Source organism: Stigmatopora argus, chromosome 6 (genome assembly GCF_051989625.1).
Source record: "Stigmatopora argus isolate UIUO_Sarg chromosome 6, RoL_Sarg_1.0, whole genome shotgun sequence".
In the NCBI taxonomy this organism is placed as follows: domain Eukaryota; kingdom Metazoa; phylum Chordata; class Actinopteri; order Syngnathiformes; family Syngnathidae; genus Stigmatopora; species Stigmatopora argus.
The window spans coordinates 2,266,796-2,291,904 of record NC_135392.1 but is presented as its reverse complement, the minus strand read 5'-3'; the positions used below and the strand labels follow the sequence as shown (position 1 = coordinate 2,291,904).

The window sequence follows — 25,109 nt, the reverse complement described above, 5'->3', positions numbered from 1 at the left end:
TAGGTAAGTGTACAAATAACAACAACAAACAAACAGATAAATAATCAATAAATAACTAATAAATAAATCAGTAGACAACATAATAAATAAGTAGTAGTCAACAACATAAATAAGTAGGCAAGTGCACAAATAACAACAACTAACAAACAGATAAATAATCAATAAATGAATAATAAATAAATAAATATCAATATAATAAATAAGTAGTCAACAACATAAATAAGCAGGCAAGTGTACAAATAACCAAAACAAACTGATAAATAATCAATAAATAACTCACTAATAAATAAGTAGTCAACATAATAAATTAGTAGTCAACAACATAAATAAGTAGGTAAGTGTACAAATAACAACAAAAAACTGATAAATAATCAATAAATAACAAATAAGTTGTCATCTTAATAAACAAGTAGTCAACAACATAAATAAGTAGGAAAGTGTATAAATAACAACAACAAACAAACAGATAAATGATCAATAAATAACTAATAAATAAGTTGTCAACATAATAAGTAGTCACGTACAAATAACAACAACAAACAAATAACAATAAATAATCAATAAATAACTCATGAATAAATAGTCAACATAAATAAGTAGTAGTCAAAAACATAAATAAGTAGGCAAGTGTACAAATAACAACAACAAACAGATAAATAATCAATAAATAAGTTGTCAACATAATAAATAAGTAGTCAACAACATAAATAAGTAGGCAAGTGCACAAATAACAACAACAAAACCAAACATAAATAATAAACAAATAAGCAAATCATTCATTAATAAATCAGTAGTCAACAACATAAGTAGAAAACATGGATAAGTGATCAACATGAATTAAGTGGTTATATAAATATGTATCGGTACAAAGTGACCAGTTTCTGAATTGTGGGAGGATACCACAATCACACAGAAATAACAGCCTGAGTTGAGGTTCAAATGATGACTGACCATGCCATCCCGTAGCAAATGAAAACATTTAGCACAGTGAAAAATAATTCCCAGCTGGCTCCATCTCAGGGGGCCATAAGAGACCCCGACAACATCGAAAGACAAACCCGACCAAGCGACAGACACACTGGCTGTCTCCCAGAGATGCTGATCAGAAGAATAAAGGGACCCCAATCCCGAATCCCAAATCCCAACAGGTGAAGAAGGTCACCGGGGGATGCTCGGAGACGTCCCAGAAGGATCAACTAGGAATTCGGCACTGCTGCTTCCTGGCAACGCTCCAGATACTTGGACAGCTGCTATTCAACTGCGTGCCTTAAAAGTGCTCCTTGTGATTCCTAGCGCACCACAGGGGTGCCGAAGGCATGTTGTCATTTGCTACAAGGCGCTGCCGACACCGCCTCGTTAGAACGGATTAGGAGTCTATTGCCGTCAATGGCAGAACGTGATGAAAGACAAAGTCAACATCAAGTCCTGGATTCAAAAAATCTCATATGTGGAGATAAAAGACAGAATAGAGATTTTTACAAAAGGAATGAGTTTTTAGGTCAACAAAAATGCAACTTGAAAAATCTTATGCGAAACATTAGCGCCCACTGTTGTTTAAAAGTGGGATTGACCAGATCATTTCGGCTTGGTATGTGGCGACCCCTAACGGAAAAGCCGAAAGTCACAACAAAAGAAACCTGACTAGAAATTGGGGAGGTTTTGTCAAGACAAAAACACCCTATTTTCTTTGTCCTTTTTATTTTATTCATTTAATAAGTTTCTCTTCACATTTGAAGTACGAAAGGAAGAATAAGCATTAGCTTAGCTCAGTTAGCAAAACATCCCGAAAAGTCCCGATAGCCCCAAAACGCCACTAAAATCCCAAATAAACCATTTAGTTTTGTGTTTTACAGTCACGAACAAGTATAAACAAAATTAGTTTACTTTAAAGAACGTTCTAATAATTATTTAGGCTTGATTTTAGCTTGGCTTCATTTTTCACTTGCTAAAATTAGCCGAAAACGAAATAAAATGTTCTATTAGTGCATTTTTAAGCATAGATAGCATTCACTTTTGCAAAAAAATAGAACAGAAAATATTCTATGTTTGCTATTTGAAGCCACAAATTAATTTCTGGACTATTTATTTGATTTTGAACCACTGTCCAACTTTAACCAGTAGAGGGCGACATACTCCAGGTGCATAGCAGTCTCCTTTAGATTCCCAAAATTCTATAGAAACATATTTAGAACACAGAGGTAGTACATGGTTGGATTAAGCAGGGGGCGCCTTGCTCTTCCCTTTCCTAACACATAAATCAGACCAAAAATGTCCCACACTCATATTTTGTGGTCAGTGTGCATTCTGAAGGTGGAGTTGTGGGTGGAGTTTTGCAGCAAAGACATTCCCTAAAGCAAAGAACTCTAAACTTGGATCCTAAAGACAGAATAGAATGAATATATTCATCAAATTTAAGGAGATACTTTCCCAAAAAGAAAAAAATGGTGGTTCACAAGAGAAAGTATTGAAAAACTTGGGTGACCATTGGGATCCCCAAAAGATAGTTTGGTCACAAGTCTATTTGGATTGGTCAATAATGGTGGACTCTGACTTCGATATGATTGGGAGTCAAATGTCAACAAGTCAAAGTAAGTCAGGAAGTTTAATCACATAAATTAGTTTTAACCGTTTGGAAGCACGAAAAAACATAATTTTTATTCATTTAGCAATATAGCTAACTCTTAAACTAAGAATTGTCATATTCACAATATCATTTCACTTATAAGACAACCTTTCCATACGAATCAGTCCATCTTAAAATAACATTCCGTGACATCATTTGGTGCCATTTTGGTTTTGCGTCCTCTAAATTACGATGTTTTTTGGTACATTGTTTGTCAACTTCCCCCCCGGCGCCGCCCTCGGCGTGCAACGTCGTAGACGAATCATCTCACCACGACTGTTCCTTGTCAGCAAACAGCACCTTCTACTGTCAACTACTCTCTCTTCACATGTGAACCACAAGTATTTTATGACTCAGAGTTCTGAGTCCTACCTAAAAGAGCTGCTTTCAACATTTGACTACATCGGGAACAAAGTACTGTTCCATCTGGAATTGTAATATTTCAAAACCCATCCATACCAGTACCCCCACCCCCTTCCGAAAAATCCACCTGATTATATTTGATCTCGAATATTGCTCAAAGAGCCTTGGAAATAGTTGTTTCTCAATGACAGGAAACGGCTATCGCATAGGAAGTGGAAGTAGGAGCGTCCCTGGCAGTCACAAAAGCCCCTACGTTGGGCCACTTGCCTGCCCATCCTGTAGCTGAAAGCCATGTGAGCCAGGAACCCCCGCACCCCCGCTACCCCCTCCGCAGGCCGATGGTTGCCTGCTAGTATTTTGGTAATCGTCATCCTCTCTGACCTGCTGGCCTGATCCTGGCGCCAGGAGTCTCCACACCACCCCTCCACGACCCCCCCAAGCCGAGTTCTCGGATAATTCAAACCAGCTGTTGCAAGGTGCTTGCTTCCAGTGATGGAAATACCGTATTTTTTCGCATATAGGCCGTATTTGTCGCTTAAAAAAATGACGACTGAATCCAGGGTACGGCTTATATGCGCATAAATTAGACTTGACATGCACGAAATTGCAAGGTGACAAAGATTCAAGACAATGTGGCCGATAGGGTTGTTTATTTCAAAATAAGCATTCTCATGAATACCAAAAAATGGAGAAAGATCTTTATTTTTGTCTATTTTCAATTCAAACAGGGCGTCCTTGTATGTGCCTTTTCAAATTAATTTCACTTGCTTCTTCCACAGATAAGTTGCCTTTTGTCAAAGTATCTTTGAAGCTTAGATCCAGTTTTTGCGACGGATTCCCTAAAAAGCTGTAACTGTTGACATTTGCGCTTCCTGGTCCTTCACGAGTTTGACTCGCATGGATGTTTCTGTCATTCGTCGAACCGACTCCATTTAATGAAGTGGAATGTGTGTCACGGCGAGGCGAGGCGAGGCGAGGGGGGGCGTACAAAATCCAGCTCCTCATTGGAATCACATGAACAGCATGTGCATCCTCAGCGATCAAGTGATCCACAGACCAGATTTAGGATCATTGCCAGGGAATGTTTGTCAAGTGGGACCCAAAGTCCAAACAGACAAAAACGCATGGATTCCGTTTTGGGTTGCGGCTCGAACTGCGGAAAACAAAGTGGAATATTTCCCCGAGTCTGCGTCTTTGTATTTTCCACTTTGGTTTCGTTGCCATTTTTGGGGGGGGTCTGGTGAAGTAAGGTGCCTCTGTGTCTATGGTCTGACCACATTGGGACATGGCGTGGAGATTTAGAGGAACCCTAGGCGTTTGATCCCCAGTCCGCAACGGAGTAACGACCCACATGCCCAGAATCGACTACATATGTGTGCGACAGAAGTTTGGATTGTTTTTCCGCAAGGCGGCAGTACTTGCGGTTGCGTGGATGGTTATCGGAGACAGAGGCCCGATAGAGGGGGGGCGGGGGGCCGCTACAAAGAACTGTTCTGGTGGAACTCCCGAGAAAAATTGTTCATACCGCTTCGGGATTTCCTGTCTTTGCGCGAGCTAGCGATCTGATAGGGACTGTTTTTCTGAGATCGGGGATGAATGAAGTGATGGTTTTTGGGGGTGGGAGACTCAGGGATGATCCAGTCTGGTTTATGTAAATCCGGTTCTGAGTTGACGCCATTCGCCTGCAGGTTTAGAGTAGAGGAAGTGACTGGGTAAAGTTTGCAGAGTCATTGTAGCATGCGGTATTTGGGTGGTGTTATCTGAGCTCGCAGCTGGAATACGCTAGTCTTCGTATGTGGACGGGGAAGGGTCAACAAATGCGGAAAGGACAGGTGTCTGGCCATTTGGCCTGTCGCGTGGGTGTCGAAAAGGGCCCTGGTGTTGGGGGGGCGGCACAAAGGGAGAGAGGGGGGCTTCAAATCAGTTGCTATCTCTGCTAGGTCTTTGATCTTAGGTGCTAGCGGTGTAGCTAAGAGGCATATGTCAGCCATTAGCAGTGTGGTGAGAGTGTGCCTGCTCGCAGATTGGTCTAATGGGGAGCAGATTGGGAAGGATGTTGTGAAAGTGTTCCTGCTAATAAACGGGAAAGTCGGTGTCGAGGCGGGAGGATGGGTCGCTAGTTTCAATGATAGGGTCGTTCCAGAATTGGATATTTTAGCGTCTCTGTTTTTGTAAAGTGCTTAGTTTTACTTCAGGTTTCAGATATTTTTTGCCCCACATGTAGAATCTCATCTCATCTTGTAAACCGGTTTATGCTTAATAGGGTCGCGGTGGGTACTGGAGCCAATTCTAAATCGGTGGCCAGCCAATCGCAGGGCACAAGGTTGACAAAGGACAACCATGGAACTCACACTCATACCTAGGGGCAATTTAGTGTCCAATCAGCCTAGCATGCATGTTTGTGGAATGTGGGAGGAAACCGGAGTACCCGGAGGAAACCCACGCATGCCCGGGGAGAACATGCAAACTTCACACAGATGGACATGACCTGGATTTGAACCCAGGGACCCCACTGGGCCGCCCCTGTATGTATCAGAAATAGCTAATAAAAAAAACTATCAAATGTTTTATTCGCTTAGGCGGTAAATTGTAATTTTTTTTTCATGATATTTGGCTTAAAGTTCGTATCAGGGTTGTAGATGGTAGCATTGCGATATCCGTGCTAACGTTGGGTTGTTCTTGTGAATTAGAAGCTAGCTAGGCTAAGCATGTTTTAAAGAAATAGACAAGAGTAATAAACTATCAAAGGTTTTATTAGCTTCGTTGGTAAGTTTTAATCATTTTTTTCCTTTGTGATATTTGGCTTAAAGTTCGTATCAGGGTTGTAAATGGCAGCGTTACGATATCAGTGCTAACGTTGGGTTGTTCCTGTGAATTAGAAGCTAGCTAACTAGCAAAGTTTTTATTAGCTTAGTTGGTAAGTTTTAGTCATTTTTTTGTACGCAATATTTGTCTTAAAGTTCGTATCAGGGTTGTAAATAGCAGTGTTGTGATACCCGTGCTAACGTTGGGTTGTTCTTGTAAATTAGAAGCTAGCTAGCTAGCTAACTAGCAAAGTTTTTATTAGCTTAGTTGGTAAGTTTTAATATTTTTTTTCTTCCTGATATTTGTTTTAAAGTTCGTATCACGGTTGTAAATGGCAGCATTGCATTGTTCTCATGAAGTAGACGCTAGCTAGGCTAAGTACTACGTTATAGCGAAATAATATGCACACACTTTATGCTAAACTGATCACACAGGAAGTGAGAGACAATTTCATTGAAAAGCATTGCTGCCAGCAATCACTGTCTTGGGAAAAGAGGGAAATGGAAAGCAGATGTTCGAGATCCACCGTGAATATGTCAAAGCTCCGGGACTATGTCAAATCCGCTATGTCCCTTTGGAGAACTCGTAGCTTTCGGCGCCGTCGTCGTCAGAGTGGCGAATAAACCCTCCCGGCGGACAACTCGCCACTACAAATGTTGCCATTGCGCCCGATTGTTCTCCTTTCTTGAAGTTTCTGGTCTGCGTACATTCTTCCCATTTCAGGGCCAACATCCCATAACCCAAATCTGAGTCGGGTGGCAAATCTCTCAGCACTCCTTTGTGGATAGAGTGCTTTCTCTTGCTTGAGAAAATAACAAGCTATAGAGTAATGACTTAACAAGCAACAGGATAATGGCTTCAGCATGTGCTCGCTGGGAGAATTTCGGACGGTGCCAGTTCTTGCGTCTGTCTATTGTTTGGACCCGTTATGTTTGAAAGTTGGGGACGCATGGCTCTGGACCGAGGACCGTGAGGCTCTGGATGGTTGGTGGGGGGGCTTGTAGGGTTATAGAGGGACTGTGTCACAATAGCAGGGACAGCCTGAGGGTGTCTGGGGGAGAACCGGGTGTTTTCCATCAGAACCAGCTGGAGTGCGAGCCTCCCACGCAGAGGAACGTTTCGTAGTGTACACTGAAGTGTGATAGACTTGGTCTGTTGGATGTGTGGGTGTCGGGGTGCCAGGAAACGGTGGAAATTGGGACATCTCTCATACAAATGTCGTCATTTGTTATCTTAGTTTTAATGCTTAGTTGCAAGTTCGGTTTTTAATCATTCATCAGGCAAGAGTGTAATATCAGTTCTTCTGTTGTAGTGAGGTTTTCAATTTACCAAAAGGAATACTACAGTCATCCAGAGCTTGGGGAATTGATTACAGAAAGGGTTATAGTGGGTAAGGGTTTTTGGTCTAATACATAAGAGGAAACCTTTACACCAATTTGGTGTCTTAGAAGTGGAATTAGTGGATGGTAGTCGGGTGCTTCTTGTTTCAGCAGGAATTGAATTAGTTGGGTGTTTGTATCTGGATTGGTTGGAACAAAAATTTGGACCCACAGCGGACCTTGTGGACTGGAGTGACCGGGTCTGCAGTAATCCCTCGAATATCATGGTTATTGTAGACCAAACATGGCCGCGATAATTGAAATATTGCGAAGTAGGGTCACTCCTATTAAAAAAATAAATATATATATTGAAAAGAAGTGAATTTGTGATAAGTGAAGTCGTGATAATCGAGGGATTTCTGTATACAGTAATCCCTCGAATATCACGGTTAATGTAGACCAGACATGGCCGCGATAATCAAAAAATTGCAAAGTAGAGTCACCCCTATTAAAATATATATATATATATATACATATTGATTTTGTTTCCTTCAGTGCTGAGTCCTAGTAGCAAGAGTTGCTTCCGCTTACAAGTTTCTATAGTTTTTATAAACTTTTATTTATTATTTTAAGTAAAAAAATAAAAATAAAAATTTAAAGTTCATAGAAATGTGAAAATCCACTCTGAAACTCGTAAGCGGAAAAAATTATAGCGAAAAAATTATAGCAAAAAAATCCCAAAATAGTGAATTTGCAATAAGTGAAGTCGTGATAATCGAGGGATTACGGTATACAGTAATCCCTCGAATATCACGGTTAATGTAGACCAGACATGGCCGCGATAATCAAAAATGTGCGAAGTAGTAAAAACCAGTAGTAAAAAAAATTAGAAAAATAAATAAATAACTAAATTAATAAATACAAGTAAAAATTCAACTTGCAACTAAGCATTAAAACTAAGATAACAAATGACGACATTATTTATTCCCTTCAGTCCTGAGTCCTAGTAGCAAGAGTGGCTTCCGCTTACGAGTTTCAGCGTGGATTTTCACGTTTTTATAAACTTTGTATTTATTTTTTTAAGTAAAAAAATAAATATATTTTTATTTTTATTTATTTTTTGCTATTAACGGCAAAACAATTTTTACCCCATCGCTATACGTACAGTCTCAATTGCTGATTCACGTCATTTGTTTGTTTTATCGAATAGTTCTGATGTACTTCACTTGTTGATGACATATGAGTCACGTTCATACAGATTTTTGTATCCAAAAGTCAAAAGCTGCGTATAACGAGATTAGTGGTCATACTCCCCAAAGTGCGTGTTTCCCAATAAAAACATAAACAAGTCATTTAAAAAGTCACATCCGGGATAGGTCATTCTAAAATATTGCACAATCTAAGACACATTGTTTTTGATGATTATTGATGATTCATGCTTTGGAGTTATCGAGTAGAAATCTGATTATTAACCACATCCAGATGAGTCCAGTCTGATTTTGAAACAAAAATCTTGATTTTTTTTGGCCTCGAGGCAAATGAAGCGACTCATTATGTGAATAAAATACAAAATGACGGCCACATGATTCCCAACCATCTAAGCGAGCCATTTTGGCGAACACCCCGGCAGGACCGGGCTTGCCACGCTTGGGCCTCGTTGCATCAAATCCAAACTTTTAGGAGTCACCCCGATGGTGTTTACATGCCGTTGTGTGCAGACATGTCGCGGCAGGTGCACAGAAGTCAGAAGCACCTCTTTCATAATCCTCATGTTAAGGCCTGTGGCGCCGACTCACCGTCCTCTTGCACCTTGTATGGCAAATATTTTCACTTACATTCCAATGTGACACAGATGATATTTCCTAAAATTCCACAAGAACTCAAAACGAAGGCACTTGCCGTATTTTCTCGCATATTTACCGCCCCCGTGTATAAGCCGCACCCTTAAAATAGACTTAAAATGGTTGGATTGTACAATTTATGTGGTATAAGTTGCCCCCTGATTCAGTGTTTTCCATATTCATGGTTTTAATAGGGAGTAGACATGTGTTACCGTATTTTCTCACATATAAGCCGCCTCTGCGTAAAAGCCGTACCCTTAAATGGCCTTAAAATCATTGATTTTTACAATTTCTCTCGTATAAACCGCCTTAAAATCATTGATGTTTACAATTTCTCTCATGTAAGCCACCCCCTGATTCACTGTTTTCCATATTCATGGTTTTAATAGGGAGGACAAATGTGTTACCGTATTTTCACACATAAGCCGCCTCTGCGTTAAAGGCGTACCCTTAAATGGCCTTAAAATCATTGATTTTTACAATTTCTCTCGTATAAGCCGCCCCCTGATTCACAATTTTCAGCTCCATATTTATGGTTTTAATAGGTAGGTCAAATGTGTTACCGTATTTTCTCACATATAAGCCGCCTCTGCGTAAAAGCCATACCCTTAAATTGCCTTAAAACAATTGATTTTTACAATTTCTCTCGATTTTTATAATTTCTCTCGTATAAGCCGCCCCCTGATTCACAATTTTCACCTCCATATTCATGGTTTTAATAGGGAGTACAAACGTGTTACCGTATTTTCTCACATATAAGCCGCCTCTGCGTAAAAGCCATACCCTTAAATGGCCTTAAAATCATTGATTTTTACAATTTCTCTCGTATAAGCCGCCTCCTGATTCACAATTTTCAGCTCCATATTCGTGGTTTTAATAGGGAGAACAAATGTGTTACTTTGAAGGGAAAATTTTAAGAAAAATCATTGCACGTGGTATTTTTTGAGATACTTTATGAATCAAAAGGATTGTCTGTTGTATTTCACATTTAGGTCAAATTCAAAAAGGAAGTCATGTGAGCAGTACAACCAGGAAGTGTGTCCGAAAAGTAAAGTGACGGCATCCTGAGCGAGCAATGGCAGGCACAAGTAAGTGAGTTTTTTCACCTTTCCAGTTCTTAATCCATTTATTTAAAAAAATCTAAATATTATATCTAAAATTGTTATCAATAATTGTCATTTTTTAATCCATTTTTTTCCGTGTTTTTAGTTCAAAAATCATTTTGTAAAATCTAAAAATATATAAAAAAGCTAAAATAAACATAGTTTTAGATCTATAAAAAACTGAATATTCAGGGCTTTTAATCCAGTTCTTTTAATCCATTTATTTAAAAAAAATCTAAATATTATATCTAAAATGGTCCGGCCCACATAAAATTGAGTTGACGTTAACGCGGCCCGCGAACAACCCGAGTCTGACACCCTTGCTCTATACAATAACAAACTCACAATTGAGACCTTTTAACCACTACGCAAGCCATTCCGCATACCAAATGTCCATATTGTGACCTACATGACCCCAAATGTTGTGTCCACGTATAGTTTACATGAATACCAGGCCTTTATAAGGTCAGGCATTTTTTTTGAATGACCAAAAATAGTCACATGCCCTATAAAAACCAAGTACAGTAAATATAAACAGAGTCGCTCAGTACTTCCCTCTCTGCCAAAAGAACAATTTATCGCCCGATGAAGTTGTGTTTTTCGTTTCTCGACTTGTTGACGTGTTTTTCCCGTGAGACACAAAGACGAATTTCTCAGACTTCGACAGACGGCAAAAAAATTGGGGAGTTTGCGGGTTTGAAGGAAAGCTGGGTCAAGACATTCTGACACTCGTCTTGTTTCCTGTCCCGACGAAGTAAAAGCTGGGGTCTATTTTTTTTTCTTTCTGCGCTCGATTCCCTTCTTCAACCATCGATGGCAATGTGAGGCAACGTCCCGAAGGACACAGGAAAAACAGAGAGCCCAGACGCCAAAATGGCAAACCTCCTTAGGCCCCTCCCCCTTCCTTTTTCAACGCTCGGTTTCTCGCTGGCAACGACTTTGCAGCAACACATGTCTCTGATCAAGTACAGCCTGCGTCATCAGTTAGTAAACTCCAGGCTCCAGGAAAACCAACAGAGAGCACATTCATAGCCGGCGACCCTGTGACTGTGTGTGTGTGTGATTCATTACTCTTTAATATGTACCCCTACCCCCATATCCTCAAAGCCAACCCCAGCCGGCCTGGGGCAACCTCACGCAGCCTGATCCATCGTTAAACGGTGTTTGTTGGGTGGTGGTAATCCCTCGAATATCGCGGGTTCATGACATCGCTGATTTTTTTTTGAGGGATTTTTTTTTTATTCGATTTTTTTTGTAAGTTCATAAAAATGTGAAAATTTGCGCTGAAATTCGCAAGCGGAAGCCACTCCCACTGTCCTCGGACTGCTACTAGAACTCAGCACTGAAGTAAAAAAATTTACAAAAAAAATATTAAAGTTCATAAAAATGTGAAAATTTATGCTGAAATTCCAAGCGGAAGCCACGCCCACTGTACTCCGACTGCTACTAGAAGTAAAAAATAATACTTTTTTTAAACAATTAGAATTTTGTAATAGTAATCAGTAATCCATCGATTATCGCGGGTTCATGACATGGCAGATTTTTTTTGAGGGAATTTTTTTAATTAGATTTTTTTGTAAGTTCATAAAAATGTGAAAATGTATGCTGAAATTCGCAAGCAGAAGCCACGACCCTTGTGAGGATAAGCGGTTCCGAAAATGAATGAAAGGTGTTTACAATATTTAGCATAATTACAGTAACAGGATTGCAAATTCATGCTACGATTAGCTTTTTCCCCAGATGTAGGCGCTAGCTGGTTAGCTAGTGAGGCTAAGTGGATAGCTGGGATAGGCTCCAGCACCCCCGTGACTTTTGTGAGGATAACCAGTTCCGAAAATGAATGAAAATGTTTACAATATTTAGCACAATTACAGTAACAGAATTGCAAATTTGTGCTAGATTAGCTTTTCCTTAGACGTAGGGACTAGCCAGTTAGCTAGTGAGGATTAGCGGATAACTAGGATAGGCTCCAACACCCCCTTACCCTTGTGAGCATAACCAGTTCCGAAAATGAATGAAAGGTGTTTACAATATTTAGCATAATCACAATAACAGGATTGCAAATTCATGCTACAATTAGCTTTTCCCCAGACGTAGGCGCTAGCTGGTTAGCTAGTGAGGCTAAGCGGGTCAGAAAATGACTGAAAAATACTTCTTTGGCTGTCTTTTCTTTTCGAGAGGCAGCCGTTTTGTCTCGGCGCCGTTTGTAGCTGGGTTATTAGTTTTCCATGACATTTAAATGAGTACACGGAACTCTTAAAGCGTTGACGAGATCACAGCGCCGTGGGATGTTTTCTTGGCAAACCAAAGGATCGTTATTTGAAAATACTCTAAAGTGAGCAATGAAGTGTTTAAAGCCAGGTGCTAATCTTATATAGGGATTACCACGAACGTAATACATGAAGTGTGAGGTGGGAGTGAAATAAAATTAAAAACAGCAAACTGACTTTTTGCATAACCATAATATGGGCTCATTCTACATCATGAAAATACAAAATACTAAAACTTTCCATTTCTGGCCAAACTTATTGTCCTTTTTAAAAAAGAATGCCTGAAAATATGATGTAAAACACCAAAAAAAGTGAATAATCACCTCTATAATGCTATTGGAATGCCTAAAATTGGAATTCCATTTTTTATTTTCAGGTTATTATTTGTTTCATTTTTGTCTTATCTAACTTATCTTTGTTTTCATGAGCGTAATATTTCACTTCTTGATTATGATTTATGGCGTGTGTGTCCGACAACATGCACGCATCGCTGTTATCATGACATTTTTATCATTTTGGAAGAATGCATTGAATCACATGATAATCCGGATTTGACATAGTCATGCAGTTTTTGAGCAAAATATATTTCTCTTCTTTTCGCTCACACTCGTACGTAAGGAACATTTTTCATATTTTTTCTAATCAAATGTCTCACTTAATGCCAATTACTATGCATTTGATCAAAATATTACATTTATTTTATTTGTCAACCTATTCAAATGAGTACGTTTTGTCTGTTAGCTAACCAGCTAGCGCCTACTTCTAGAAAAAAGCTAATAATTTGCAATCTTGTTATGCCAAATATTGTAAACAGTATTCATCATTCATTTTCGGAACCACTTATCCTCACAAGGGTCACGGGGGTGCTGGAGCCTATCCGCTTATCCTCACTAGCTAACTAGCTAGCGGCTATATTTGAGGAAAAGCTAATGCTAGTATGATTTGGCAATCCCTTTGCTGTGATTACGCCAAATATCGGAAATAGCATTCATCATTCATTTTTGGAACCGCTTATCCTTGCAAGGGTCGCGGGGGGTGCTGGAGCCTATCCCAGCTAACTACGGGCAAGACGGGGGACACCCTGAATCGGTGGCCACCCAATCGCAGGGCAATAGGACATGGACAACTAATCATATCTAGGGCCAATTTTGAGTGTTGAACAAGCCCCGTATGGATGTACCCAGAGAAAACCCACGCAAGGGATGAAATGCAAATGCCACACGGGAAGGTCCGGACCTGGGATCAAACCCTCAACAAGCCTAACAGGAAAACCCATGCAAGCCCGGGGACTCCACACGGGAAGGTCCGGACCTGGGACAGAACCCTCAACAAGCCTACCATGGATGTGCCCAGAGGAAACCCACTCAAGCCTGGGGATAAAATGCAAACTCCACAAACCCACGCAAGCCCGGGGATATAATGCAAACGTCCACCCGTCCTCCAAATAGTAACCCCCCCCAAGTCCAGTTTTACCATTTCAAAGCCCAAATGTCCTTCAATGTTGTTTTGGATTCCCTCCATCCCCCATCCCGATTCCTAACATAGAAAATCCCCCTTCTTTGGAGACAATCAGCCTACTGTCCATAACCCGAACATATCCATAAAATGACCATGGACACTCAGGTGACCATCACCAGTTGAAGAAACAACGACACCACTCATTTCATACTTTCTCCATGTCAGCAGACCCCCATTCCAACTTTTGCGTACAAAACGAAGGACACGCCGTCTTCGGGAGGCGCCAAACTCCACCCCGGAACGTCGGCCATTTGGAGCAGCCCTGGGCGGGCGGGCGGGCGGGACGGCCGATGGGGGTGGCCGTGTTGCGGGAGAAACTGCACTTGATCCCCGCAGTTCCTCGACCCGGGCCGCTTTTGGGGGGGGGGGGAAGTAGGCCAATGTAAACTCCAACTTCCTGTCGGCCTTGTCTCAGAGGTGGCGTGGGGGGAGTGATTTTTCAATGACACACACACACACACATAAATAGAAATACTAGTGCAGTAGAGGGAGGCTGGGGGGAGATGAGGGGGGGAGGAATATACAAACATGACGGGCTTGAGGAATGTTAAACACATGGTTTATGGCATAAATAGCAGCCACTTTTGGTAAATTACAGTGAGTGTTCTGGCAGCGGAGAGCGCACAGCAGGAAAGTGCTCTCGGGTTTCACGTCCAAGTCCTCTGCCCTCCTGGAGGAACAAGACGGGGGAGTGCGTGCTGTTTTCTTTTGGCGATAAAAAAGGCAAAAATAAGTACGGCGACAGGGTTTTTAGCTGGGCTAAGTGAAGTTGCGGCCGGAGCGGGACGAGTGGACGCTCGAGATGCGCCAGGGTTTGAAGAAAAGATTGCGTCATGAGTAGACGGGTGGAAGACGTGTTTTTTTGAAAAGGCTGGAAAAGTACCGTAATTTCGTACATATAAAACGCAGCGTTTGATAGGGTGCAGTCTCATTTGCGGGTATATTGTCTGTTTTTTGTCAATATATTGGGCGCTTCTTCAGAAAGAGCGTTAACATGACATTAGGCTAGAGTATGTTATGCTAGCCGCTCGTGTACCAATGTTATGCTAGCTGCTAGCGTATGTTATGCTAACCACTAGCGTATGTTATGCTGGCCGCAAGCGTATGTTAGGCTAACTGTAAGTGTATGTTTTGCTAACCACTAGCATAAGCGTTAGTTAGGCTAGCCACTAGCGTATGTTATGCTGCCTGCTAGCGTATGTTATGCTGACTGCTAGCGTATGTTATGCTAGCTGCTAGCATAAGTTAGGCTATCTGCTAGCGTATATTATGCAAACTGCTAGCATATGTTATGCTAGCTGCGACCGTATGTTATGCTAGCTGCTAGGGTAAGTTAGGCTAGCCGCAAGTGTATGTTAGGCTAACTGTAAGTGTATGTTTTGCTAACCACTAGCATATGTTATGCTATCTGCTAGCGTTAGTTAGGCTAGCTGCTAGTGTATGTTATGCTGACTGCTAGCATATGTCATGCTAGCCGCTAGCATAAGTTGGGCTATCCACCGCTAGCATATGTTATGCTATCCGCGAGCGTAAGTTAGGCTAGCCGCTAGCGTTTGTTATGCTAATCGCTTGTGTATGTTATGCTAGCTGCTAGCGTAAGTTAGGCTGGCCGCTAGTGTATGTTATGCTTATATTATGCTAGCTGCTAGCGTAAGTTAGGCTAGCCGCTAGTGGGATTTCTTAAAGACAGCACGAGTAAAACTAAGTTAATGCTTAATTTAGCGAACAGAGAAGGCCGCAAAATTTTAGACTTAAGTCTGCCCTATAAGTGTGAAAATACAGTACTCGTTTTGCTTCCTGCAAAATGCAGATGAACGTCAGCGGGAAAAAAAGAGTGAAAGAACAAAGAGAGATCCCGACCTCGGGACACGTTGCCAGCTGACATTTTGAAAATAGTCCCGAACTAACTGGCAACAGCTGAGAGTTTCATAGGCTCATCCCGCTTGAGACACGAGATCATCTTAGCCCAAGGGGAAGCGCTACACTATCTCCGACTTGAAATTCACGGCCGACCCGCTGCAGATGTTTGGCAATCGTTCACGTATAATTGAGCGGCTCTAAAGTTATACAAAGGCTAAACTGCTCGGGCAGGAATAGGAAACTGGCGTGGAACAGTTGAGCTCACTCTGGGCCGGTTCCTTTCGAACGGAGCCCACGCAGCCCGACCGCCGTTGACTAATCGGACTTAGCGAGGGGTGCCGTGGGAAGGTGAGCGAACGACGCACACTGACTCACCGTCTAGGAGGACGGGTTCGACTCTCCCTGATGACAAAAGAGTGTGAGAACATAGCAGGATGTTTCTTCATTTCAGATCGATGTGTGGATTTTGGAAAGAATTCGGGTCTTGGGAGGGAATCAAAACATTTCAGGGACCCCCAGGGTTCTTTTACAAAGTGCTAACGTGACTTAGGGTTTGATATATTGGCAACCTACTAAATCTGAGCCAAAAAAAAAGACTCATTTTTGACAAATATTGTAACTTTTGCTAATGCTAATGACTGAAAATCAAGCAGGTTATTTTCTGGTATTTATCAAATACAGTGAATATTTTTATAATAACATTAAATGTGTTTTATTGTTTTGTTAAAGGGCAAAACAACTTATTTTTTTGACTACAGTCATTCGCAGCTGCCCAAAAATGCAAACTTTTTTGTTGCATTAGAGCGAAAATCGCATTTAAAAAATAAATAAAATAAAAGGAAAAATATGACTTTAGTTGCCTATTTTAAAAAAATAAATAAAAAAAGGTTATCTCATATTAACGAGATCGGTTTTGCAAAAAAACGTACCTAAAAACGATCCTGGACAAAAGTTGTTATACAGCATAAACAATTTGAAATGATCAAAAAAACATATTAAAACGGTAAAAAAACATAAGTTCACAGCTATAAAAAAAATCAAATAAAAAAAAGGAAAACTTCGACTTGCCTATTTAAAAAAAATAAAAATATTACAAAATATTTACCTCTTAACGAGATCGGTTTTACAAATAAAAACGCACTTAAAAAAGCCCTTACACAATTTGAAATGATCAATAAAAAGTATAATATACTGGAAAAACATAAGTTAACAGGTATGGACGAGTCAGATAAAAAAAGGAAAACTACGACTTTAACTGCCTATTTAAAAAAAAACATTTAAAAATATTTACCTTATTAACGAGATCGGTTTTACAAATAAAAACGCACTTAAAAAAGCCCTACACAATTTGAAATAATCAAAAAAAAGTATAAAATACGGGAAAAACATAAGTTAACAGGTATGGACGAGTTAAATGAAATAAAATAAGGAAGACTACGACTTTAATTGCCTATTTTAAAAAAATAATAAATCTAAAAAGTGTACCTCATATTAACGAGATCGGTTTTACAAAAAAAGTACCTAAAAAAATCCCCTCCAAAAGCTGTTATACAGCGTACCCAATTTGAAACGATCAAAAAACATAAAATACGAGAAAAACATAACTTTACAGCTATAATATTATCACTTAATAACTATAAAATTAGTCTTAACAAATTCCATAAGTCGCACCTGAACCTGACCAAACTAAAAAATAAAAAGTCTATCCGATACTCCGAAAACACAAAAAAAGTGAAAAAATCCATCTTTTTTACGTTCTGGCTTTCTAGTGAAGTGTATTAACCGTTCGGCCAATCACGTGAGCGCTGAGTGTGTGCGCTTCTCTGTTTGCATAGCGACAACAGCGAGAAGTAGCGAGCAGGTGGAAAGTGACAACAACAGGTGCATTCATGCCCCTCCCCTTCCATCACGCCGTACGTTCACCTGCAAATCCGCAAAAAAATACCCGTGCAATCCCAAGACCGCCGAAATGCGGGTTAATGATTACACCGACCTTGTTTAATTAAGCGTAACGTATCAACTGTTTTCATTTCCCACATGACGGCAGGTGTCTCAGCCAGAAACATTTTTTTTTAATAAAGATAAATTACTTTATTGAATGAAAATCAGAATAATTTGGGGGCATACACAAAAAAAGCGGGGTACAAAATCGAAAGAACACGTCATGGGCACATTGCACTATAAAACATACGGATTCAAGAAACGTTACAATTTATCGATATTTGGCGAGCGTGTTTTCGTGGCGTAAACTTTGGCGGAAATGTTTGGTCCCGGCCTTCCTGCGTTTTAAAACGATTTGGTTCTCGGTGGGTTGAATACTGCAAACGTGAATTGAGGACACAAACGGTAATGAGGTAAATAAGACAAAGATTTAAAACAAAACAAAAGAAAATTCGAGGCACAAATTCATATCATTTATGGCTTTGATTGGTACAGTAATCCCTCGATTATCGCTGGTAATGTGGAGCCAACATGGCCGCGATATACCAAAAAACGCAAAGTAGGATCACTTCTATTAAAAATACATTTTTTTTACTTCAGTTCTGAAGTAGCAAACGGAGGAAAGGGGAGTGGCTTCTGCTTGCGAATTTTGGCGTGAATTTTTGCATATTTATGAATTTAATTTTTAAAAAATATTTATGTATTTCACATTTTTATGAATTTAGAAAAAAATATTAATGTATTCTTACTTCAGTGCTGAGTTTTAGTAGCAAGCGGAGGAAAGGGGCGTGGCTTCTGCTTGCGAGTTTCAGCGTGAATTTTCACATTTTTATGGATTTGAAAAAATGTATTTTTTACTTCATTGCTGAGTTCTACTAGCAAGCAGAGGAAAGGGGAGTGGCTTCCGCTTGCGAATTTCAGCATGAATTTTCACGTTTATGAATTTTGAAAAAAATATTTATGTATTTTTTACTTCAGTTCTGAGTTCTAGTAGCAAGTGGAGGAAAGGGGAGTGGCTTCCGCTTGCGAATTTTAGCGTGATTTTTTACATTTTTGTGAATTTAAAAGGGAAGTGGCTTCTGCTTGCGAGTTTCAGCATGAATTTTTGCATTTATATGAATTTGAAAAGAAATATTTATGTATTTTTTACTTCATTGCTGAGTTCTAGTAGCAAGCGGAGAAAAGGGGAGTGGCTTCCACTTGCGCGTTTCAGCATGAATTTTTGCATTTTTATGAATTTTAAAAAATGTATTTATGTATTTTTTACTTCATTGCTGAGTTCTAGTAGCAAGTGGAGAAAGGGGGAGTGGCTTCCACTTGCGAGTTTCAGCATGAATTTGAGCATTTTTGTGAATTAAAAAAAATATTTATGTATTTTTTACTTCATTCCTGAGTTCTAGTAGCAAGCGGAGAAAAGGGGAGTGTCTTCCGCTTGCCAATGTCAGCGTGGGTTTTCATTTTTATGAACTTCCCCCCAAAAAATTAACAAAAAAAAAATCCCCCATAAAAAACCACGATGTCGTGAAACCGTGATATTCGAGGGATTACTGTACTATTAACACTGTAGTAACACTGAGTGCACGACTTCTCACGGCGTTCCTATCATCGGGAGTCATCAGTAAAACAGAAAGTTAGGCTGTAGTCAAAACAGAGGCTTACGGCGGCCATCTTTCAGTCTCTCGGGTCGTCTTTTTTCCTGAAAAAGCAAGGGCAGCGGTGTCACCCGCTCTCCGCCGGCGAAAATCGCTACCCAAACACCTGTTAGCACCTCGTCTCTCTACGCCGCGGTTCCGCGGACAGCTGTGTACGCGATGGCTTTTGTGCGTTTGTGTGTCGGCGTATATTTGGGGGCTTTTCTTTCTACCACCCACGCGCCCCGAGTTCTCAGCAGCTGGTTCCGGGCACAAATCCCGGGCTATCCGGTGCCGGGAAAAACGAGTTCAGTACGTATTTGGTCTTCGGAATGGCGGCAATGGCGCCGATAGCGAGCGGCTATCGGCTAGCTCGGGTCCGATTTTGGTCCGGCGCTGTCCCGAAACTGCAAAATATGGAAATGATCTGCGTGGCGGGGGAAATTGTGATCCACAATGAGGACTAATTCCTTCCATTTTTCTTAAAGTCTGTCTTTTGAAAGGTTTTTGGGGGGGGGTGGAGAGGATTTCCACGGGCGACCGGTCGCGGGTCCTCGTCCCGGCGGTCTTCCTCACACGTTAGCGGAGCAACACCCCGAGGAGGTGTGTTTCTGCAGCAATGACATGCGGCTGAAGGTGCGAGAGCAGACGCCGCATTGGTACTTCTTGACTTCGGCGTGGGTTTGAAGGTGGGCTCGCAGGTTGGAGCGGTCGGCGAATGCTCGGTTGCAGTGGGGGCAGGAGAAGGGACGTTCTCCTATAATGGAAAGAAGGGAAAGTGGTTAAGTTCAGATGGTCGCCTGGTTTTGAGCGCCCGTTGACGTAGTGTTTGCCAATTGGTGCGCCGCGAGAAAATTTAATAATCAGAGAGAAAAATGAATAGGAATATAATGAGATTGAAATTGAGCTATTGCAGGGTTAAAATAAAAATATGATGAACATTAAATTATGGATTACGGTAATCCCTCGATTATCGAAGTTAATGTAGACTAAGCTTTGCCGCGATAAACGAAAAACTGGAAAGTAGGGTCACCGCTATTTTTAAAAATATATATATATATTTTAATTATTTGTTTTTTTTACTTCAGTGCTGAGCTCTATTTATATATATATATATATATATATATATATATATATATCTAACTTCAGTGCTGATATATATTTTTGAATAGAACTCAGCACTGAAGTAATATATATATATATATATATATATATATATATATATATATATATATTACTTCAGTGCTGAGTTCTATTTAATATATATATTTTTTAACTTTGGTGCTCAGTTCTATTTAATATATATATTTATTGTTTTATTTTTTTACTTCTTTTATATATATATATATATATATATATATATATATAAATAACTTTTTTTTCTACTTAGTCCTAGTAGCATGCGGAGAAAAGGAGGAGTGGCTTCCGCTTGCGAGTTTAGCGTGGATTTTCCCATTTTTATGAACTTAAAAAAAATGTAATTAGCAAAAAAAATCCCACATGAAAAAAACCACGATGTCGTGAAGCCGCAATAATCGAGGGACTACTGTATACTATTATGAGATTCAAATTGTTAAACAGTAATTTTCTTGCTTATTTTTCTCTAACATGAACCGGAAGTTGTTTAGTTGCTAAGGCATCAACTTTCGCCGACCTAAAGTCCGCGTGAGCACATTTTTTTGCATAATATTAGGAGATTGAAATCATATTTGGAGAAAAGTACTTATTTTTACATCACTCAAACCGGAAGTTGTTTAGGGTCCGCAGACATCAACTTTTGATGACGTTAGGTCAGTGTGAAAATTTAGATTTTGCAATCATTTTGGAGGTTTATGGGATTCCTGCTGATAAAACTTAGATGAGAACAACTATTCTTAATATAGTCAACATAGTTTTAAACCCAAAAATATTCCCAGGAGATTTTTTTCAATGCAAAAAATACCAGAGCTCAAAAAAGGTTGGGAAAACACTACGCTAACACACAGTGGTGCCAAGATAGTGAAAAAAAACCCAACTGGGTTGAAGTCAAGCCAATTAGCATGATTAGATTACAACCTAATGAGATTAGCATGCTAACAAGTTGCCGCAAGCGCTCCTTGATAAGACCCACTAATCAAAAAAAGCCTTTTGTCTTCATTGTATCATCTCCCCCGAAATCCCCCGATAAGACAATTAGCCGCCCATTGTTGCCGTGGCGTTAAACACAATGACCGATCAATAACAGAACAGAGTCTACAAAAAAACACGCCATTGATTGTCACGGAATCCCGTCGACTCCGGTCACGCTTTGACCGACTCGTGGCTTTAATGGCGGACTTCCACCTGGCTTTGCCACCGAGTCCAGCGTGTGCGGTCGATTGGTCGCCGGTCTTTTGGTTGCCGGTCTTTTGTTCGCGGTCTTTTGGTCGCCCTGACCGCGACAACGGGCGACCAAAAGACCGGCGACCAAAACAAGGTAAAACAACACGGTCTACGCATCGATAAAAGCCAACAATGGCCATGAGCAGTTTCACTGAGCCGACGTGTGAGTGTAGAAGAGTTTGTATGTACATGCGCTGTCCCTTTAAGAAGCGACGTCAGTCAGGGTCTTAACAAGTTCTCCAACAAAAAAACAAAAAAAGTCCAGGAAATTTGGAGCTTTTCTTTAGCCTAATAATTACTAGGGCATTAAGTATGACTAAATAGTCATTCGCAGTTTGTATTTAGGGAATTTGAGCAACCATTTAAATGGTAATTATCATTTAACCTTCCGGGCGACCAAAAGACCGGCGACCAAAAGACCGGCGACCAATCGACCGTGTACCGAGTCCAGACGGGGTTCTCACCTGTGTGCGTGCGGATGTGGCCGCGCAGCAGCCACGGTCTGGAGAAGGCCTTCCCGCACGTAGTGCACACGCAAGGCAGCGTATGTGAGCGGATGTGCATCTTCAAGGCCCCCAGACTGGTGTACTCTTTGGGGCAATGTTTGCAGAGGAAAGCGGGCCTGCTGGCGGGTAAAGGGGCCTCCCTTTCCAATTCCTCGGGGGGACCCACGTGGGCGGTGGCGCCCGTGCATTTCATCCGCTGGCGAGGGGCGTACGTGTGCACCGGTTCCGGGCTGGGGGGGTCCGAAGTCCGGCCTTCGTCCTCCTCGCCGCTGCTGCTGGCGTTGCTGCTGAGGCTGGACGGGGAGCTCAGGTCCAACGGGATGCTGGTGGACTCCGTCGTTTGGGAGGCGGGCAAGTAGAGCGCGGGGAGGACGCTCAGGTCCCAGACCAGGCCGGCCGTCAAGCAGGTGGCGCTGGAGGAGAGCTGGGCCAGGGGATAGTTGGCCGATGACGTATCTGAGGGAGAAGGATGAGGTCACGGTCAAAAAAAGGGGGAAAAACGACCGATTCAAGTGTCTGTTTTTAGCACGTTTGGATGGTCGTCGTCGCCCGTTTTGGGGTTTGAACTCGCGGACGTTGCGCTTTTTTTTAACGGGCCGTTTCCTCCCACATATTCACCAGGGCTCGTTACATGAATGGAGCTCTGTCCGCCATCGGTTATGAGGGGGGGGGGGTTCGAATCTAACGGGTCGTTACAGGATGTGTCGTTTAACCCGGATTCATTGTATTTGAGACCCAAAAAAAGTGCCAGAAAGTCGAGGACTTTCTCACCAACGTGCGCAATTACGTAAGACGTTTTTTTTTTTGTGTGGACCCAAAGGACCGAAATAGAAAAGTTTCATCACTCACCATTCTGACATTCCAGTTCGCTGTAGTTGGGCTTTTGTTTGGCAAAGTACTTTTTAACCAAGAAAGAGCGAGGCATTGTCCTCTCGCGTGTCAAAACCGACGTGCGTAAATGGATCCAAATAGGACGCAAAAGTTTGGAAGCGAACGTCCTCTTTCCGAGTGGGAGGTATGGAAATCAAAAAAACTAAAAACAACAAAAAAACAATGTCCAATAGTCCAAAAAGTTGAGGTGAAATCAGCAGGCCAGCCCGTCTGCAGCTTTCATGTAGAATGACTAAATGCTGGCCTCTGTTCTGAAATACTGACACAGGCGATAGGGGTGTGCTCGCCTCCAGGGCCCACCCCAGCACCACCACCACCACCACCACCACCAGCGCCATTCCCCCCTCCCCCGCCGTTCTATGCAGGAAAGGGCCTTCATGCTTCCACTCCTCTCCACAACCCAAACATGCAACTTTTGCAGACAGGATTCCAACGGCGCAGACCCAAAAACGTGAAAGCTTTGTAAACAAATTCACGTCAATGACTGCTTCCACTCTCAAAGAGAACAAAGAGACAAATATGTCCGAGTGTAAAGACGCTACATCAAGAGGTATCACTGATTGTCAAGGAAAAGTGGTTGATTGTTAGCATGTAGGGTAAAATTAAATGGGGATTCAGGCTGTAAATCAGGGGTGTCAGACGCGTTAACGTCAACTCGATTTCATGTGGGACGGACCATTTTGGATATAATATTTAGATTTTTATTATTATAAATGGATTAAAATAACTGGATTAAAAGCCCTGAATATTCAGTTTTTTATAGATCTAAAACAATGTTTATCTTAGCTTTTTTAAATATTTTTTTTAGATTTTACAAAATGATTTTTGAACTAAAAACACAGAAAAAAAGGATTATAAAATTACAATGATTGATTTAAAAGGGGTTGGTTCGCGGGCCGCATTAAGGTCAACTCGATTTCATGTGGGCCGGACCATTTTGGATATAATATTTAGATTATTTTTTAATAAATGGATTAAAAGAACTGGATTAAAAGCCCAGAATATTACGTTTTTTATAGATCTAAAACAATGTTTATTTTAGCTTTTTTTAAATATATTTTTAGATTTACAAAATGATTTTTTAACTAAAAACACAGAAAAAAATGATTAAAAAATGTCAATTATTGATTTAAAAGGGGGAAAATCAGGAAATGTAATATACATCTATACTCTTCATTTTAATTTGATCCTAAAACAGAAAGTCGGCACTCATGATTTACTTTCTCGGGCCGCACAAAATGATGCGGCGGGCCAGATTTGGCCCCTGGGCCGCCACTTTGACACATGTGCTGTAAACGAAGGTAAATATTTCCGAACCGATTCCAGTCAGCGTTTCATTGGACGGACACAAGTGATGATCACGTCAAAGAAAATGGGAACACTTAATGACGATTTTTCACGCAGAACAGAAGACTCATTGTAGGGTTTAATCGGAATAGAAATGTCGCTAATCATATGCTATCTCACACAGTCACCAGATGTTATGATATTTAAGGCATATGACTCAAGTGCTATAAAATGACAATATTCGCAAATTGACTGACATTTTTGCGCTTTATTTATGTTTATGGTTGTTGTTGGTAGTTTGTTTAAGTGTGGAAAGGGTAGAATAAAAACAATAATAGGAACTTTTTAAGGTAAGTTGCATTGCATTGGCTAAACTTAAGATGCTAATCTTCGTTTGATTCGTGACAGATCTGGTTTTTAAACGTTTTTAAATGATGATTATTTAAGTATGCTGATGTGGATATCCTGTTTATGGTTATTTGGGGTGGGCTTACGGTTGTGTGGCATAAAACTGTTTTGTAAGTCACATGTCAGGAGTTTAAAAGTCATAAAGTAGAACGGTATTTTACTTGATGTCATTAAACGTGACACCCTCTATTACGGTAAACAATGCAACCACTTGACCCTCGTGTAAAGCACATGTGGTCAAAATGGGTGGCGACCCGAATAGATTTTTTTCATAGAGAACATGAGCGACATCTAACGGACAAAAGTAGAAGTGATACACAAGACGTATTTAGAACGCAGGAACATTGGAAATTCCCCTTTTGGAACGGAAAGATTGATTCTG

The 25,109-nt window shown here is 40.8% G+C and overlaps 1 protein-coding gene across 1 annotated transcript; it reads right to left on the bottom strand.

Annotated features, from left to right (window-relative positions):
• Positions 1 to 19,611: 19,611 nt before the first annotated feature.
• Positions 19,612 to 23,268, bottom strand: snai1a (snail family zinc finger 1a). Its single transcript, XM_077604024.1, has 3 exons — positions 22,991 to 23,268; positions 22,100 to 22,597; positions 19,612 to 20,031 (listed from the first exon to the last, which is right to left on the bottom strand). The coding sequence occupies exons 1-3, from the start codon at positions 23,064 to 23,066 to the stop codon at positions 19,847 to 19,849; spliced, it is 759 nt and encodes a 252-aa protein (XP_077460150.1). The 5' UTR covers positions 23,067 to 23,268; the 3' UTR covers positions 19,612 to 19,846.
• Between the last annotated feature and the right edge of the window lie 1,841 nt (positions 23,269 to 25,109).